Source organism: Temnothorax americanus, unplaced genomic scaffold, assembly GCF_048541705.1.
Source record: "Temnothorax americanus isolate GAGA-0224 unplaced genomic scaffold, ASM4854170v1 Scaffold19, whole genome shotgun sequence".
Taxonomy (NCBI): Eukaryota; Metazoa; Arthropoda; class Insecta; order Hymenoptera; family Formicidae; genus Temnothorax; species Temnothorax americanus.
Window position 1 is genome coordinate 940363 of NW_027509329.1, and position 20128 is coordinate 960490.

At 42.5% G+C, this 20128-nt stretch overlaps 1 protein-coding gene across 2 annotated transcripts in view; it reads left to right on the forward strand.

The window, feature by feature from the left end:
- Positions 1-20128, forward strand: part of LOC143896622 (Krueppel-like factor 6) — a 343503-nt gene that overhangs the window by 309585 nt on the left and 13790 nt on the right. For both annotated transcript variants that reach the window (XM_077404572.1, XM_077404573.1), the window contains 4 exons: positions 5907-6077; positions 6326-6565; positions 7204-7415; positions 8174-8400. In XM_077404572.1, coding sequence (XP_077260698.1) covers positions 5907-6077; positions 6326-6565; positions 7204-7415; positions 8174-8400 — 850 coding nt within the window. The remainder of the gene's footprint in view (positions 1-5906; positions 6078-6325; positions 6566-7203; positions 7416-8173; positions 8401-20128) is intronic.

A 20128-nucleotide genomic window follows, 5' to 3' on the forward strand; every position in this document is an offset into this window, starting at 1 on the left:
AACAAGATTTTTTGCAAATGTTACTTCAGACATTACATATTTAGTATATCGAACTGGAGATTGTTAGGACAAAAGAGTTAGGACAATTCGCGATATAAAGGCTGACATAGTGTCCCACCACACACACACACACACACACATTCGATACTTCCCTCGAATCCGCAAAATCGAGATAGCGATTCAAACGCCCGAAGGGCCAGAATCGTAAATCCTTGCGCTGGCCCTCTCGGACGCGCCGTCGTTCCCGAGGTTTCGTATCTTCGACGCAGAACGAGAGCGCGCATACGGTACGATTAAGATACGGTATACACTCCATTTAATCAGTCCGCGGGCTGGAGAGCCCCCGATATCTATGGAAAGTACTTGATGGCTACTCTCTTCCTTCCACCGCCATTTGAAAAGAACGAGAGAAACCAGAGGGGGGGCGCGATTAAAAGGAAGGATGGGACAGAGATGGAAGAGACGACCTCGACCGCGCTTTCCAAATTTCGTATCGCTCCGAGGAACGAAGCGAGGGTGAGATCAGACGAAAGGAGAGAAACGCGCGAGGAGCGCTGGAAAGTAGGAGGAAAGGACGAGATAAATTCGCGGGTTTACGGCGCCCTTAAAATCGTGGGGATCTCTTTAACGACCTGGCAGACCTCCACCGTGGTGGTCCTCCTAGCGGGAGGGCTGAAATGCATCGACGGTCGCTCGCGTGCGCGCGGGCTCGTGCGCGAATGCGAGCTTGGGTTATCATTCATTCGCTCTCGAGCGAGCCGCGAGAGCTCTGTTAATGACAGTCCCATGGAATTACTGCGGAACTTCACGTCCGCGTTAGGACGATGCGCGCGAGGTGAGGGCTGAAAAATGCGCGAGAGGGAAGAAAAGGTGAATCCACCGCGCGAAATTTCGCCAACGCGGGCGAAGATTATCTTCCTTCTCCCGGGATGGCTCCGTTTTCTCTTCTCGCTGCTCGCTTCCTCCCTCTTAGCATTTCCCATCGCCGAGTCTCTTGCCAGCTGCATTCTCGACGTTCGAGCCTGTCGCCCCAGAGAGGCGCGCGTCTCCTTGAAAATACTTTATTTTATTGTTACCGCCAGATCCAGCGAATTCCGGCCTCGTTACTGTCGAAGCGCTTCGCGAGATTGAGTAAAGATTTGAGTTTGCGTAAACTACAGTCGTAGGAGAAAGAGAGAGAGACGGGCAGAAGGAGAGAAGAGTGAGGTGACGGGGTGGCCTCTAAAGAGAAGAGTCCGGCTTTCAGGGATCTACGAGCGAGCTGCGATAAGAGATTTTGAGAATCCAAGATGGGGCTCTCGATGTTCTTTTTGCCCGTTCAGATTTCGCGCTCCGCTCCACGATCCGGTCAATTTTCTTTTCTCTTTCTTTTTTTTTCTTCTTCCTACTGTTTGTTCAATGTGATAGCCCACCGACGAATCGAGTTCTCTATCCCACACAAACTCCGAAATGACGCCGTTATCATTAAGAACGGTCTTATCGGTCGTAGGGAGTGACCATTATCTCCGAACTGTTTCTGCGCCCATTGAGCCCGACGAAGACGTTTTCTCTTTTAGATATGTCCTCGTTGGTCGGATGTAGAAAGTCCTCGTGGTTCCATGGGAAATAAAAAACCGCAAATGTCTTTTGATACCACAACATTAAGCGATACCGAATGAAACGTAATTGCCTCTAGGTCGCCAGAAAATCAAATTGTATTTCCTGCGAGACCGTAAGAATTTGTTCCTATATATATATATATCACTTTTTATTATTATTATCAAGAATTTATGTGAACATTAAAGTTAGTGCCGAATTTCTTAGTATTTTATAGAATTATAGATAATACGCTTAAATCTAAAAACTAGTAAGAATAAATATATCAATATGGTGTGATATGTGCTTCACGACAATTTTGATGATGAAAAATATATTTAGCCTACATAGTATATATAATACTTGATTCATATATAATATAATAAATCTTTCTTTATATAAGTATATGTTAATACCGATATTTAAAAGTCTGAAATTTAATCGCGCTTTTGATATTTCTGATCGCGTTTAAAATATTCCCGATATCCGAATATAATTGCACTTTAATGCACGACACGATGTTTGAGCATGTTTTCGTTGATCGCGTATATGTAATGCATCGGAATCGCTATAAACCTCATAAATTTGCTACAAATGGCTTACAGGTTTACCTATAAAAACATAATGGCGAGACTGTCTCCTTTCATCGTTCTTTTTCATCGAGCATTCGGCCTATCGATCCGTGGAATTTTTTTATTGCCACTGTCCCTCGCAGCGCGATCCCTTCGTCAGCTAAAAGAAAGTAAACATCGTAAAAAAAAATTCGCGCACTCAACGAGTGTTTGCTCAGGTCCCACGGGAGGAATATCATCCGTAGGAATTGGTGACATAACTTCGAGATCATGTACTTGTTGTTCATCAATATTGAATATACACGTCACGACTCTCGCAAGTTATATTTATATTTGAAATGTAATCAAAAACTCGAAAACGGGACGTTGATAATGGAGCGACGAGGAGAGAGAGAGAGAGAGAGAGAGAGAGAGAGAGAGAGAGAGAGAGAGAGAGAGAGAGAGAGAGAGAGAGAGAGAGAGAGAGAGAGAGAGATCCTGCATATTTAAAATAGCCGTGTAAACGAGATGAGTGAACAAGATCTCAAATATTGTATAATTTCGCTGGTAGAATTTCATAGCAATGATGAAAAGAGCGGGCGAAGGGTCGCATAAATCCGGCAGGCAAATGGTCTATGGGCTCATCACGAAAAGCGTAATAGAAAATTCCGCAATTTGGATGCTTATGGGGCACTCCGACGGAAAACGTTATGTGGCTATTGAAATCGACCGCGCGGGGCACACACAGACGGGGTTCGCCCCGTAAGCTTCTAAATTATTACGTAATTTTGGATTTAACGGAGCCAATGGTGAAAAAGAGGCGCTTTGTCTCCGCGAAGTCGTAAAACTATGAGTGTGCGCTTAACTAGAAAACTCCCGGGTATTTTTCCCGGCGCGCGCAGCGCACTCCTAGGCGGCACAGCGAGGCCGGTTTACTATTACAGAAACAAAGAAAATCAAAATATCTTCTGCGAAGCCATCCACCTTCCCGGAATAATCTAGAAACTGCGAAAGGTCGAACTCCGTTTCTCCGAACGCGAGTCGTACGTAGCCTCGTAGATGCATTTGCTTCCTGTTTTGCGGTGGAGTTACGACGCTGCACAAAATCAATATTAATATAACGTACATTACCTCGTAACAGTCGACAGCATTTTGATACTAGCGTTTTCATCATATAAACACGATTTATTTTTGATATCTGATTATTCTCGATATTCTACTAAAATATTTTTTTCGTTATTTCTATAATGAAAGGAGACACTTTAATAGCGACATACGTTCCCCTTCGCGTAAAGTTCTATAAGACTATAATTTTTTTCACTTTGTCTGTTTGTTTTGTTAAAGTGTTTTATTAAAAAATTTACTTAAAATGTTTTAATTATTTTTAGACATTAAGTGCCTTTGGTTAGACAGAATCAATCAATATTCTCACGGCTTAGAACGCATTAATATTGTTCTATTTGCAACGACAATTAACGTTGTGTTTTCCTCGAAGATTTTCTGACGGATTAAGTCGACGGAATAAATCGATCGCCGTCTATATATAGAGCTGTGCCTCGGAGGTCAGGATTAGTAAAGTTCAGTTGATGCTGGAGCAAGCCCTGGGGAAGGAGAAACGGTCCCTAAGCGAGTGATAAAATTCCTTTCCAAGTTATATTAACGCCGTTAGTCGTACCCACGGTGCCCCCGGACGAACTTTAATCGTGAATAATGAAGGAGCCCGGCGGCGATTATTTTTCTCGCAGAAGGGACCGTCGGCATTAGACGCAGCCCTCGAACTTCGGCGCGGAGCCATTTTTTTGCAGTTCCCGAAGAATCTTTGTCAGGCGGGAAAATAGACTTGGCTTTCTTGCTCGTTGTTTGATTCTAGACGTACTTATCGTAAATTATGGTATTAAAGATAACTAAGGAAGCCCCCCCCCGTGCACTCCCTCCTTTAAATTTTATGATTGCGGCTTTAAAAGCCGATTCACTCAGCGCAAAACAGTTCCTAATTCGCTTAGTTCCCGCGCACAATTTTTTCATTGCAGGCTTGACATAGAACAGGCTGTAAGCGCTTTATTCTTAAATATCTGTATTTAAGAAGCGGAGATGGACACTAATTTAATTGTCCGCTATATGTACGAAGAGGCTGTTTATTAAGATATGTGATTGCCATATGACGTTAAGAACATATTTCTCGATGGACTATATTATACCGCTACCAGCGTCGGCATGTAACAAACGTTCTTAAAGTAGTTTTATAGAAGGCGAATAGCTTCTTTTGTAATAGCGTCAGACAGAACCGTCGCTCCTGATGGTAACCGTTAGGGCGAATAATAAATTGGCAGACAATGCCCGAAGGAAGATACCAAAGTGCACAAAGAATGCTTGCGTCAGCTATATCATTTTTAGCTTGCAGGCGGAAAGAAAAATAATATGGCTGTTCAACGCTGGTATAATTTATACTCTCGCAGAATATCGTACCGTTTTCAATAATTAATACTATTGTTGATGATTGCAGAAACTTATTTAAAAAAGTGCTCTCGATAGTGGATATAATAGTATCATGCAATATGCAATAATAATAAGAAAAAATAAAACAATACGAATTGAAGATATAAATATAATTTATGCGTTAATATGTATAATGGATGTTAGAAAATTAAAGTCACTGCAAGATTGCAATTAATTAAGAGCGAAGCGAATGACAATATGTGAAGTTTAAACACGTTGAATATTTCTTATTCGTCCATCGTCTGCCTTTCGCTCGCATTACGGTGTTTTTTTTTTTACGTTTTCTTTGACTATAACAAATGTAAAGAATTTCATTATAAAGTGGGAAACAATGGCGTTGAGTGAAAATGGACAGTCTTAATCGATTCTGCAAGAATCGATAATCGAATTTTTGCAAAACCAAACAGACCATTGTTTTATAACATTGTTGCACTTGAAACTTTATACACATATACGGTACGTATTAAAATCACAAACTATTATTTCGTGATTATTCGCTATACGCAAGTCTTCGTTCAAAGAGAAGTCGACAGGACGAAGGACCCGAAGGAGACTTAGCCAGAACGGGGTGCTATAATTTCATTTGTGTGGTATAGTTGGTGCATAATTCCTCGCAGTGAGTAGCGTAACTTTGTACTCTCTCCAAGGAACTGTACCAAACTGGTACAGCCTACGGGAGAGCATCAACTTCGCAAACTCGCGAGTAGTTGCGTTGACGGCGATGTACTTTCCCATATGGGGATGCTTGACTTCTAAAGATAATTTCTGCAGCATTTGCGGACTGCGCAATCGCCTCAGACATTTGTCACTATACTTACAAGTAGATTAATGTATTGAAAAAAATTTTTTCGCTTTTTTATATCATGCGATTTATATTTTGTCTAATCGAGATATTGTCGCATGCACGATTTTGATTAACATAATTTATGAGCTTTAATTGTAGCTGGATAAAAGTGAAGTAATTTTGATGTGCCGATAATTTATAGACTCGTTAAATTACATTATTCTGGTGATCTGTTCTGTTTCTTTCTTACGCAGGACGGTGAAAAATTTCTCCTCAAATATTCACTAAGTATTATTCTATAGAAGTGTGAAGAGCCTATTACTATTAAAGTGATATATATCATCTGATCGTAATCGGTTTCCTTCCCTCCCCCATTTTTTATGGCTATTTAGTTTAAGCCACAGTACCCATCCCATTGCTACCATCGGAACCATGAGTGGCTCGGCGGGATACTTAAGTCGCTTCAGTCTTCTAACAAGCCCTCTTGTCTCCTCTTTCAGACATGCTACGAGATGGAGAGGTACCTTAAGGACGAGCCGAAGTTACAATCGTACAAAAAACTCCCCACGGAACTGGACACAGCGCCCTGGAACCTCTTCAGGGCACCATCGATCTCATGGACGACGTCCACCGGAACGAGCGCACAATTCGACGCCCCAATCAAAATGGAGGTATGTAATCAGCCGACAGCTTACAGACTATTTTACCTGCCTATCAAATTATCCCAGAGAGAATCTTCCTGTTTGAACTCTAATATATTATATATAAATAATCTTTATTTTTGTTTATATACGTTACTCCGTTACTCCTATATGTATATTTAATACAATACTGACAACTGTGTTATCTTCTCGGGTTTTTCAAAAGAAGGGATTTATATTTTTAAGAAATTAAAACGCTTTTTCTCTTTGTAAATCAGGTGACGACGTCAGACGAAAGAGATCCCCTCTGTCTGGACGACATTAAATTCAGTCCTGGCGATCATAACGAGAATGGCCGCGATAGGGATCTCGATCGTCACCTCGACTCCTTATCGATGTCCTCGGCGAGTTCGGCGTGTTCGGCACTGTCCTGGGACAGCTCACCTTCCCTGTCTTGTACGGCGCTTATTCTTAAAAAAGAACCGAGCGAAGACCTTGAGGAAGATGAGGAGCATGAGGTATGTATGTTTATGTAGGCTTAGCGATTTCGACTAATAATGTTTCACTTGGAATTTGTGATAGCTACAAATCCACGCTTGATCAGAAAAATAATTAATCACGAATAAAAATACAAAGTTGAAATATTCTTTTATTCGTTTTATAACAGTAAATTAATAGAATATTTTCGAAAAATCCTGACGGAATTTTTGTTCTGAAAATTGGTACCGGATTTTATTTCCAGAAAATATTTTCTAAAATTCAATTAACTTTTGTAAACTTTAAACGTTAATTTCAGCGTGAGAAGTCTGAAAATCGCGGACGTTGTAAATAGCGTCCGATTTATTTATTGTAAATACATCTACTATTTGTGAAGACAACCACTTGTTTCCAAATATTTTTAATTTGACTAAAACCACTTTCCCGCAAATACAATTTCTGATTCAACGCGCAATGTTGCATCGACGCAGCGAGACTGAACGTAACGAGTTCGCAAGATCGCGCGATATCGATTCGATTCTCATCGGTTTATTTGTCTACTGCAAACCCGTCCGAGTCCAATACGATCCCCGACAGCGACTCACGGACCATGCAATCAATCCCGTTATGTTATTAATCGTAATCTCGTTGCATAATGCGCGCGATTTTGCCGCCGCAGGAGATCGAGGAGGAAGAGGACAGCGGGTGCGAAAGTGAAGGTCAGATCCTGACGCCGCCGTCGAGTCCCGGGTCGGGTCAAGGTCATTCCAACTCCAGTCACTCGTCGAGTGGGAGTTCGATGCTCGACGTGCACAACCTCAACCTTCACGGCACGGGCGGGAGGAGTGCCATCGTCAGGGTTACCGCCGGGAACGCGCAGGGTGTCGCAAGGTAAGTGTCGTAAAACTCGCGTTTTTGCCCCGCTGAACGATCGTACGTACGCTCTTCCTTTTTCCGCGTTACGGTGATGAGAGGTCGGGCCAAAGAAAAGTCCGCTTCCGAACCAGCGGTTTCCTCTTTGACGTTCTCCTCTCTCGTCGCTGCTATTCTTACTTAATGAAAACTTAATTGCCTTTAGAATTGAAAGAGTGGCTAAACGCGATACTTGCCCTACGAGAGACGGATGTGGCGTATAGTTAGCGTTCTCGCTCGGAAATTATCTTGATTAACTGCAACTGGCATTACCTGACATAAAGTGGCCGAACTTTCCGGGTCGACTTATCCCATCCAATTTGTTCCCGGGCAATTTTCTACGGAATTTACAAGAAAAAAAAGAGAGACGCGGGGTCGTTGAAAAAAAGTTGACGTTGTTCGGGAAGTAGCTTCGGAACGTTCTCGCTACGGCCGGGGTAAGAAACTTAAAACAATTCGCTCTCGCGATCCATCATTAACCCGTCGCTGGAATTGCGCTCTTCTCGATTCGCTCGCGTTTCTTTTGAAAACACGAGACGTGCACCGATATTAGTCAACATTCTACCGATCACGCTACTCGCTATTTCGCGCGTGTTAAACTCCGGCCGGGGTCTCTGGCGAGTCCCGTGCACGGAGCTCCGTTTTACGGGATGTCGCGCCTCGACAGCGCGCAACGAACTAATTACAATGAGGCTAAAGTACCGGCCAATGAGAGCAAGCAAATCGCGTTTTTGCAGACTGATCTCCGTCACGGCGAACGGCTTCCCCGCGGTAGCCGGCACGCAACACGCGCACGCGGGCGCAACCGCGGCCACGACCACCGTGACTAACAGGCACCACGCGAGGAGCAACGAGCACAGTCCGCCCGACACGAAACGCAGGATACACAAATGCCAATTCCCCGGGTGCAAGAAGGTGTACACCAAGAGCTCGCATCTCAAGGCCCATCAAAGGACGCACACGGGTGAGTGAACTGATGTAGCTATATCTAATATCTACCTAATAGTTGATCTTCGGTCTGCGTGTATCGAGGTTGTCGATAAATTAGTCGGCTCAAATCGGTCACCGCGAAATAATCCGATAGACTGCCGCGACACGATACGTGTGAATTCAAATAATTATAGTGGTAAAGCTGAACTATGATTAGTTGGACGAGTTACGAGTGATGATAAATACGTGCGCGAGTTGTAACAAATTTTTCAAATCGCTGCCGGATAATCCCCGCTACGCGAACAACGGGAGTATAATTAATTACGGGGTCAAATTAAGAGTGCTTCGTTATTCGCGTCGACGCGCTCGCGAGATGGCATCTCCCTGACGAAACAAAGCAGACAAATGCTCATTCGCGCGCACTCTGACGCATTTATCTCCGATAGAATCAAAACATCCGCCCGACACATCGCATATTTCTCTAATTGGCTATTGTCATTTTTGTGCTCTTTCCGCAAATATATTCTTTCAAAAATGAAAGGGGTACGTAACGTACGACGAGTAAATTGAACTCGTTTAGCATGTTTTATTTAACGTATCAATTTTGTAGTATTATATTGTCAATTTTTGTATTTCTATCTGGCTTTTCACATTAACTTCTCTATTCTTAAAACCTCTCTATTCTTTAATATCAACAAAAGCACGTTACTTATTGCAATTACGAAAAATAAGCCAGTAAAATTTCTATAAATTCAATATAATCAATTTATAATCATCTAACCGTTAAAAATAATAATGACGAAATAGCTTTGTTAAGATACGACTTACGTCAATTATATTGCAATTTTATCTATGCTCGCCAGTATATACTTAATTGGTACATACTAATTTACAAAACGATCATTCTTCGTCGATTAAAATTTTTATGCTTCGATAAAACGAATGAAGTTTCCTTTCACCTTAAAGAGTGGCAATATCTGTCTCGTTACTTCCATCCACGTTGACGGTGCGCGTCACTGTCCGAACGCGATATTGCCATGGGTCTTCGCGCTTTCCTCCCTGCTCCGATCCTTTTCGCGGTCGCTTGCGGTGAACGGTGGCAGGCGGAGAGATTGTAATTAACGAACTCTCCTTTCGCCTCTCTCTCTTCTTCCAGTGCGACCTGTCCTCATTCTCGGACTTCTGCTCTTTTATCCATGGTTTTTGTCGCGTCACACTCAGGCCCTACGGTTTTCGCCAGTCATACGTACTACCGTACCCTGTGCACTCGTCCTTCTACGTATGTATAGTTTAGGCACGGTCCCTACACTGTGGAAATGACGAGAAAGAAGGAGAGAGAAAGAGGGGGGAGGGACTGAACCCGAGGGTGGTAATAAGGGAAGGGTTGGCCGCGGGACGCCTCCATCCTGCAGCATGGCAGGTACGTCGGGATTGCTTCTCGCGGATCGTTAAGCAGAACTGCTAACTACGGGATTATGCGTACTGCGGGACTCGTCCCGCAATTATGACTCTGTTATGAATTCGTCCTGACACAAGGATCCCCCGTCGGCGGAACGGCTGCGCCAGACGACGGACGACCGCGACGCGACATGTACGACGGCTCGTCGTAGGACGTTTATCTCGAGACATTTACGGTGAAAAAGGTGTAAAAGCGCACTGTGCCCTCAGGTATTGGTTCGCCCGTCTTCTTTCTTTTGTTCAATCTGTACTTCACGGTGTCACATATATACGAGTATCGAACGTATAATGCTTCGGAAACTGAAACGCCCCTCTGTCGCACAATGGTTTTCTTAAAGTTCTTTCTGTTTTGTATCCGCTTATCGTCCTCATCATAAAATAGTCAATATGCAGTCTTTGTATGTCTCCTCTTGTAAGAAATTGAATAAAGCGTAATTATATCGTAGAAAAAGTAAACTATAGTCACTGAAGCATTCTGTACTAGTAGTAATTTGTTTTTGTTAGATGACGGTTCTTCGAAAATATTTTCAACATGTATAAATAATACTTTTATAGATATTAAAAAATGTTTAAAGATGTTTTTTTCATACTATAGCCATACATAAATTATCCAATCAATTTTATTCAAGAAGCATGTTGAACTGAGAAGACATAAAAAAATTTCAAATACATAAGCTTCACGATTCTTCTTTGAATATTAAGATAGAAACAATTGCGCGACTATACTTCCATACTTATTGATTACATCCATCCGCTGCATGAGGAGATTTCCGCCGCGATCTCGTCATCGAAAAAGTTCGGCGACACGCTCTCTGAGAGTTCGCCGCCGGGAGAAAAACGACCGCACCGAGAAACTTCGGAGAGCGGAGCTTTTCGTGGGGATGGAAATGGCGGGTAGACTTTGATCTCACTCGACGGAATCTAATTACCCTGCGTACAGGACTTCGTGGTAGCGAGACACGAAACGAAGCGAGTCGTCGATCGCGAGACGACAACGTGAAGGTTCGTTACAAATTCCATCGGCGAAGTTTCCCTTCGGGAAGGGGCTTGTCGATATGTAGATATTCCGAGAAGGATCGGCGGAGATCTAGTCCCTTAGTCTGATCTTATATTTGACGACGAGGACGACGACGAGAACGACGACAGAAATAACATGCCCATCTATATCCGTCGGATCACATTATTCTCAAAGTTGGCGGACTTGGCACCGATTCTACGATGCGATCCGATTAAACGACTTAGCAATCAACGTATCCACTTGCTAATTTCTTTCTAACGAAGCGACGAGACGCGTCATCGCTAAATACCAAGTATGACCATCGATTTATCAAGATTTGATTTTTGCACGCGAAGCTCGTTTAAAACCAACGATCTCAGCTTGCGCGAGAGAAACCGTTTTGAAATATCTTGAATCTCGCCGGTTCAGCACTTCGTGATAATTTTACATTTTTGCCTGCGTTACGCACCGATGCGAAATGTGGTTTTTCACCGGCCGTTTAAATCACACTGTTTAAACCCGCAAGTTAATTATAACGTTCAACGGATTTGGGCCTTTTGCAAAGAGGTTAATTTGCGCGGAGTGCAGCGTTTTGCGAACGGCCGCGATTTTTCACTGTCACTCACAGCGCAGACAGATTTACGCGGAATTTGTGTAATGCGCGATGAGAAGAAAGCCCTACGTAGTTACGTTAATTATAAGTCGTAAAGAGAGAAAACCGGGGGGAAGACTGGTTATGGGAATGATAATACCGAAATAAAAATCCTCCTCCGAGGATAAACTCTTTGTTCTGGCCTCATAGTATCTTCGCGAAAATAAAACCGGACTAATTCTTCTTTTTCATCGTGCTTATCTTTCTCGCGTATTAAGTTCTTGTCCGAGCGAGTCCTTTCTCTCGCTGCGCGGGAGTGTTGCAGGACTCTCGTATCCGATTTTATCACGGGTGTCAAGGAACTATCGATCGCCGTTCCGCAGCCTCACACATCGGCTGTATATATAGCGTCGAGAGAAAAGAGGAACGGAAGGATAGGAAGACAGAGATTTCCAATTACAGGGACTTTCCGTTCTGGAATTCCATTCCGAACGTCATTGTTCTCGCGTCGCGCGCCGCGGACAGGACTTTGATCCTTCGACGATGCGAGAGTCCGATCGCTTCGCCCGGGACACTTAATAGTCCTTCACTTCGTTCTGGAAAGTGAATAGTCAACATGTATGCGAGAAAGAGCGATTTTATTCCTTTTTTGACCTCACTCGACAATCGCGCGATTTCGCGCAGGAAATGAAACGTTGTTAGCATTCCTCGGTCTCTACAAGAAAAAAATAGGAAAACATTTGTTCCAGAAGGAAACCTCTATTGGTACGCAATAATGTATAAACGCTTGATAAATTTATTAAGTTATCAAATATACTTATGCAAATAACGAAATAAGATAGTTTAATAAAACCGATTTTCAATGTCATGCAGAGACTGCACCTTTTCTTATCGCATTATCTCAAAGATATATTTTCCTCTATAATATTTTTGACTGCGAAGAATGGAGAAGACGAGAATGGGGATATAAATGACTCGAAAATGATAATACGTATTTCACGTATATATATTCATACACGATTGAAAACTTTGCTTTAACGGATCGAGGGATATACGGGAGAGGCAGTTGCGATCGAAGGGAGTGAGTCCCGAGATTACGTACGGAGATCGAAGTAGGTCAGCCAAAGTATAATAATTTAACATGAGGGCGCTTTAGAGACGCACAGCTTTCCGCGATCTTAAATCAAACGAAGAATGGAACGAGCGGCCCCAGGAACTTATTTATCAACGTAACTCGCGACGATGAATCCGCACTGTCGAAAACAGTCTGCTTATATACATTACTTTTGCATTTCTCTTTAGACGTGTCGCGGTGTATTCCGCGAACAATGGGGACCCGAAGGTATCCAGCGTTGGTAGGGCGGTATAATCGAATTAACCATAAATCCAGCGCATTTCCGCGCAAACGGATATCCGTGATTTATGCCTGGCGAATGGTCCGAAGCGCGAAAGAAACGAGCGCGCGCGCACGGCGTTACAATCGCCCCGGTTAAAACATTACAATAAAGCAAGAAATAAATTTGCGAAACGGTGGAACGACTTTAAGTTTCCACCGTTTGCATGGGAAATATATTGCTTTCCTTTACAACATTAATTATGTCGCTACTTGTCGCTACGGTCGCTACTTTCTCTCATTTTAATATTCGGATTATTTAAAGAATAATATTTATGTCGATCTCGATATGCTTATTAAAAAAAAAAAAAAAACTGATTTACGAGATAAGCGCAACAGTTGTATTATATGTAAAATATACATAAATTCTTGGCAAAAATATAAATAAAAGTAATCCGTAATGTATATAGACGATATTAATATATCGATGTGCATATTCCTCGTCTACATTGCTTATGTGCGACATGGGCATCGGACGATACCCTCAGCGCGTGATTTACGCGGCGGTGCTATTTCGCATATAAACGAGCCTGTTTGTCGTCGTAGAGACACATCGTGCCGGTGCACGCAGGAACAACTCGCGTCGCGACGGTGATCCGAAATTTGTCGGTACATTGATTCGAAGAGACGAGCGCGTTCGCGGGGGCTGGTAAGCGCGGCACATCGTCGAGCCCCGAAACTCCATTACTAAAAGTTTCTGGTCGTGGTGCATCGCGGTAATGCGATTCGTAAATAATGGTTCGAGAAACTGAACTCGGCGACACACCGTCCGCTTTCTTCTTCGTTGTCGTCGTCGTCGTAGTCGTCGTGTATTCCCGCGAGCCAAAAGTGCATCTGCGCGATTGAACACGTCTCCTCTTACGTTTAAACCGCAAGCTCAAAGTCTCAGCTGCATCTCCCGAGTTTCCCCCTCTCCTACGAGAGACCGCAGGCGCCTGTGGTTGTAAGTGATCTTCCCCTTTCCCTTCTATATTTCGTCGATGTTAAATCTTAGATGTTGCCAACGTCGTGGTGCTCCAATGCGATACACGGCACAGCCATCGATTTTCGCAGCTGGAAAGTCGCAACCGAATCGCGATCGTGTACCCGAAAGAGAGAGAGAGAGAGAGAGAGAGAGAGAGAGAGAGAGAGAGAGAGAGAGAGAGAGAGAGAGAGAGAGAGAGAGAGAGAGAGAGAGAGAGCGTTAGCTTCACCACTAAATTTAGGTCAATCTAGGTCAACGAAATTAATTCAGGATTAATTACATGGGGGAAGTCGTCTATTTTATATTGGAGCGCGTTTTATCGCGAATGAACCGTTATAGGTGCACTGGAAGCTAATCGATTATTGCGTGCGTAATTCGAGTATCAGTAGCAATAAAACGCTTCGCGATTCTTTGAAAAGCTTTGTTGCGCCAAGTCAGTGGAAGCGAATCGTTTTTTTTTTTTTTTCAGACTTTATTTCTAGAGATTCGCGATGGAAACTTGCTGGCGAATCTGGATTGCGCGTATGTTGTAATAAAAGAATACCAATAGGACCGTTTTATTGCAAACACGAATGTTGATGCTTTCACGTTACGTTTCGAATTACGAAATATTTCAACGAAATTGGCAGGCTGCTTTTAACGATATCGGTAATAGCGTTCAATTAGATCCTAGTAGAATATTCCGATGTTTGTATTGGCACATCGGGCAGATCATTTCCCCTCGATTACATACGTATTATTTACGCAAAAGTTTGCATAACGTATATATTGTACCCGCGCTCACCCCGAAGCGACTATGCGCTCTCTACGCGCACATGTGCAGCACACACATCGATTCGCACCTCGGGCACTGTTCGAAACACATGATCGCGCCAAAGTTAGACCCGTCTGCCGCGACGGCGGGGGTTATGTACCGCAAACAATTGGAAACGTCGTCAAAGTTCTCGCTTTGGTTGACAGCGTAACCGCACTTCACAACACGCGAAATGCGAATCGCATATCCGGCAGTTTCGCGACACGCGATGAAAATCTTTTATATACATGCGTCACGGAGACGAGGTCTCAAAAAGTGAGGCTGTAAAGGGTCTCGCACAATTTTTATGTGAAGTTATATCTCTCGACACTTGCGATATTTCTTACTCATGCGTCATTTTTTATTATACGATTATCTGTGGCTTCGTGAACTTGATGTTAATGATAAAACTAAAAATCTTTGTTTTAAATAAATTTAAAGGAAAAGGGTAAAACATAAGAGAATCCCTGTGCGGACGATTATATAAATTATACAGATTGTAATTGTCTTGATTTCTGCGCATATAATTTACATATACGATTTAATATAACGAAAAATAATAAACCGCAGAATAATATTCACACCGCATTTATATACCCGCCTCGCTTGGCTTATTTTGATGCATTTGTTCTCCAGACTATTTGGTGAGAGTTACCATAGAATTTTTAATTAATATTTGGTGTAATAAAGTAACTATTTTTACAGATATGGGGATCTAGTAGTCTTTTTCAATTTCGTTTCTTGAAATCTCTAAGCAAAAACTTACCACGTTGGAATGGAGAACTGTGCAACCTTTTAATTTTATTCGTTGTTTGATATAGCTGAAGATGGCTTGATCTATGAGCTGAAACGTTTGATTGTAATTCATTTGGAATGGATTTGGAATAAATCAGTGATTCTGATAATCTACAGACTACTGCGTTTGACTCTCATAGCCATACTATTACGAATTTCCAATTCCGAGAGTCCTAACTTATTATTTTATTGAAAAATAATAAATAAACTGAAAAACGTGATCGATTCCCGAGTGTGCGAGTTTCTTTTTACTTTACCGCGTTTTGTTTTGCACGCCCATTTTCACCATGCGATACTTCCGGATGAAATCTCTCATTTATCATTTCTATAACGCTGTGCTATCTCGTACCGGCAAGAACAACGTCGTTCGCAAAATCCGCTTGTTCAAAACTGAGTATGAAGCGATATCGCGCTTCGTAAAATTTCCTCTCGGACCCCTATGCGATCCTCGAGAAGGATCCCAGACTATCCTCCCCGAAGTGGAATGTCGAAAAAAATAAAATGTCATCCCCCTTCGTAGGTAGGGGTAACTGCGCTGTTTTCCGCGGACCCTTTCTTACGTCGGGAACGTCTAGCCGGTCGTCCCTCGAACGATCTATCACGCGGTCCTGTAGGATGGTCTCTGATATATTAAACGTTCTCACAACAAGAAACTTCTCCTTGCCAAGTATTTTTGGATGCAAACCAGAATTCGGTACTCTAATCGCAGAGTAGTTCACTGAACATCTCTTTTTTTTCCTAGTAAAAAATTAACCATGCGTTTCTTTAAGGAGGCTCTTACCTCGATCATAATATGACAGATCTTTATGAAATTAATATATGTTGTAAAGTGAACCACAACGGACCGATGCCCAAAACTTGAGCATAGGTTGACGATAAAAACTGTAAAAATATCAGTATTGAAATTCGCATTTTTAACACAGGGCATATGGTAAACACTAAAATTTTTACCGGAAGTGATGTATTTTCTTGGCAAGTTTGCGAGCCAGGTAAACAAAAAACTAAGGAATTGTAGTTAAAATAATAATCTTTCTAATGATAAGAAGAAAACTTGGCGTTGACGATGAGTTATAAAAGATATTGTAGTTTTAATATGACGTACGACAGGTTAGGCGAATGATCTTCCGAGTGTCAAAATAGCGCGAAGTTTCTAACCTCACTTGCACATGTCTTTTCTCTGCGCTGTATGGTAGCGGCATAATTATTCTCTCGCGCATTGACAACCTTTATTTTCGCGAATTTTCCTTTCATTTTCCCTCTCAGCATTCTCACGTTATATCTTTCTTTTGGCTCCATCTCTTCATCGCATCATTCGCTACAACGCTACACGGCTACACCTCACTTAGCTGCAGACTGCTACAGACGACGTTGTGACGTTGTGACACGCGCATGTTCTGCTCTTTAGCACTGACGTAGTCAACTGACTTATTGTATAAATTTTAATATTTACACTAATAGAACATATAACTTACTCTTACACTATGTAAAAATCATTATTTATTTTTTTATTTAATTTTCCGATAATTTTATAACCAATTATTAATGATAATTTTTCGGTTGCTACATTGATTAGAGCAGCCGGGTAAGAGCCTCCTTAAAGCAGAAACGATCCTTATCGCGCAATACAATATCTGTCGAAACGTTCGATATTACCGAATGTGCTTTGTTTGCCACTCAAGCGGGTCAATCTCGCGATTTTCGCAAATGCGTCGAAGGCCTCGCGCCATTAGATACCGAAAGATTTCGCGCGTAGAACGCCTTTGAATATGCAAGGGAACCCCCCCCCCCGCACTATCAGAAAATCTCATCTCCTTCGCCGGCGGGGGCAATGAAAATCTTTTTGTGAATAAAGTACAAGCGTATCTTCTCCTTTATAGCGCACAATATTTCTTGAAAGGAAAACCCTCTCTTTCTTGCTCCCACCGTTTTTCATTCCGACAACAAGGAGGTTGGTTTCTATCCTTGCCTTGTCCTGCAAGAAAAAAAGAGGGCCGTGCTCCGCCGAAATTCGGTATGCGAAAAAGAAACGGGTGCAATACGTCTCGTAATTTGATACGCGTCACTACGAGGAATTTCTCAGATTGCACGCGAAACGCGAGGTGCATAAAAGCGACTAATGTAAAGTACGAGTACTATGCTGGCAGTGCCAGAAAATCGTATCTCTCTTCCCAGGGGGCATGAAGCAAAATCTTTTTGTAAAAGAGATACCTTGCATTTCCTCTTTTATAGCGTACGATATTTCTCCGAAGAAAGCGTTCCTCTTTTTTACTCGCTGGCGGTGAAGACCGTTTCTTTCTGAAAAGATAAGTTTTCAACGTATTTCCCCCCAAAACCGGAATTCGAGAACAGAAAATGGAGAATTTATTCGTTCAAAGTCGTTGCCTATTTGTAAGATCGATAAAACACGAAAAGTTATACGTTGACATCGCGTATAGCAAGAAATATATTAAGCCGTAGCAAACTTATTTGATATTAAATTCTGAGAAGGAATAACGGAAGTGCGCAACATGTCGTGATCGCAACTTCTCAGTTCATTTCTACTTTGCAGTTCGGTAAAAAGCCCATCAATATCGTAAAGAGTCAACTTTCCGCAATCATTGGTTTTACGTAATTCAGAATCATTCGGCAGCCAAAAGTTATTTCGCGGTGCCGAAATTCGATGCGTTTCTGTCCCGAATAGAAATTTACTATACGACGTCGTTTCAAGCAAAAGTAGATCGATCGACGGCCGTCGATCGCTCGCAAAGTTCATTTGCGAGTAACGAGAAACGTCCGCGAAGGGAATTCGTCTGCGAAGTCGCTGGCGATAAGTATCGCGGGGGAAAAGTAACGCTCGAGCCGCGACTTGGTGAGTTTTCCAGGGAGCCACGAGGAAAAATCTCGAGTCGGCCGTCCCTCGAGCGATCCGTCACGCGGGTGCTCGCGATGGCCTCGGGTATTAGACGCGCGCTATTCGCCGAAACGTTTTCGCGCAAAATGTCCTCGGATGTAAAAGGCGGACTCAGGGGCGGAATCCTCGCCCATAAATTCCGGTTGTCCTATCCCTCGGCGACATGACGGAAGGTACCCTATACATCCTCGCCGGCGGCGGACTTAATAAAATGCAAAGACGACGAGCACACGTTGCCAGGACGGACTGACATATCGACGCAATACCGACCCGCCCGCCCGGACCCCCGCCGGTGTAACGTCGTCGTCCTTGGCGGAGGGAGGACATAGAAAAATCGCCCTTCCGCCGGAAAGAACGCTCTGGCATACCGTATAAGGCGCGACGAGAGACGCTAACTTCGTTATTCACGAGCACGCGAGCGTGCCGCGTTTTTAGACTTAGGACGATTTGGTATTCCGACTCGTTTACATGCAAAGGTAAAAGCCGATATTTTTGCGTGTTTCCTGACGGCCTCTCTGCGAGATAATGTTTATTGGGATAAGAACAGAAGGGTAACACGTGCTCGGCGTAATAATTTAAGTATCGCACTTTTAAAATTCTTGTGCGCTTGAAAATTACTTTTTCCAGGGTAGTTCGAGAGAAATTTTAGAAAATTAAACCAGATTTGACTTAATCAGATTTATGTATCATATACTGTGAATTTATCGCAGTTAATGAAATTTGCATCGGTATCTCGATTCATGCTAAAGTTCTATGAATAAAAAGTAGTGACGTAAGTTTGCGTTATGAAGCTGATGAAACGGAAAGTGCAGAGGCACATTGTCGCTTTGATATCTCGACGATTATTAATTTAATTGTCAAGGCCGCGAGTAAAAATAATCATCCAAGGACCAAGGACATGCACCGACGCATTGTCATTTATATTGTCAGTTGTATCTGCTTGGGCAGATAAAGAAGTGCAGAGGGATGAAAATGAATGCGTCGGGGATGTTTTAACGGAGTCTACTTGTTTAATACCGCTCTATTACGTGGAAACGGCGAAGCACCGTTGACAACAAGGCGAATTATACGATAATAAAACGCAGATTACAGGAACGTGCATTGTTCTCTAATAATAATATTGCTAATATCGCATGGGCAGGATCCAGTTATCAAAACGAGACAAAACGGCCTCTTCAAGGGCTCATAATTGCATCACGTCTCGTTTCGATGAATTTCTGATATATTTCGCCAATTGAAGCTATTGATGATTTTATCCGTTATATTCGTGGTAAACAATGTCTAATATGTTATACGTTTCGCGCAAGGTATAAACTAATCGCATTAGTTTCGTGGCGTTTATGTATAACGCGGTATGCAAACGGCTGAAATCATCAACCCGTCTAAATTTATTATATGCTAGCAAATTAATGACTTAACGTTTAACGTTGCATGAGAAGGTACGTCGACAAAAGCTGACTATGGCAGAATGGCTGCTGCAATATACCGAAAGTAATATGAAAGTAAGTTTTGCAATAATCTTAGTATCTTTCCTCACAATTCGCTTATTTATTTTAGATTAATTTTTCATCTTTTTTGCACATAGGTAATTATTCTAAAGTTACTTGTCATTTATTATTTTTGGAAAATATTTTTTTTTTAACTGATCCAGATATGACAATCCAAAAGATGTCCAAACGATGTCCAAACTCGAGTTTAAAAGATATCCAGAAGATTAAACATTGAACGCAAAGGCATGAACCATGGTACAATTAATGCGTAATTTTCTCCCGTAGAAAATAATTTCCGCTTTATCTCTTGCTATCAACATAACGAAGGATGGGAGAAGAAGTAAATGTATCCCGATGCGCGCGCTTAAAAATATCTAGAACGACGCGGGC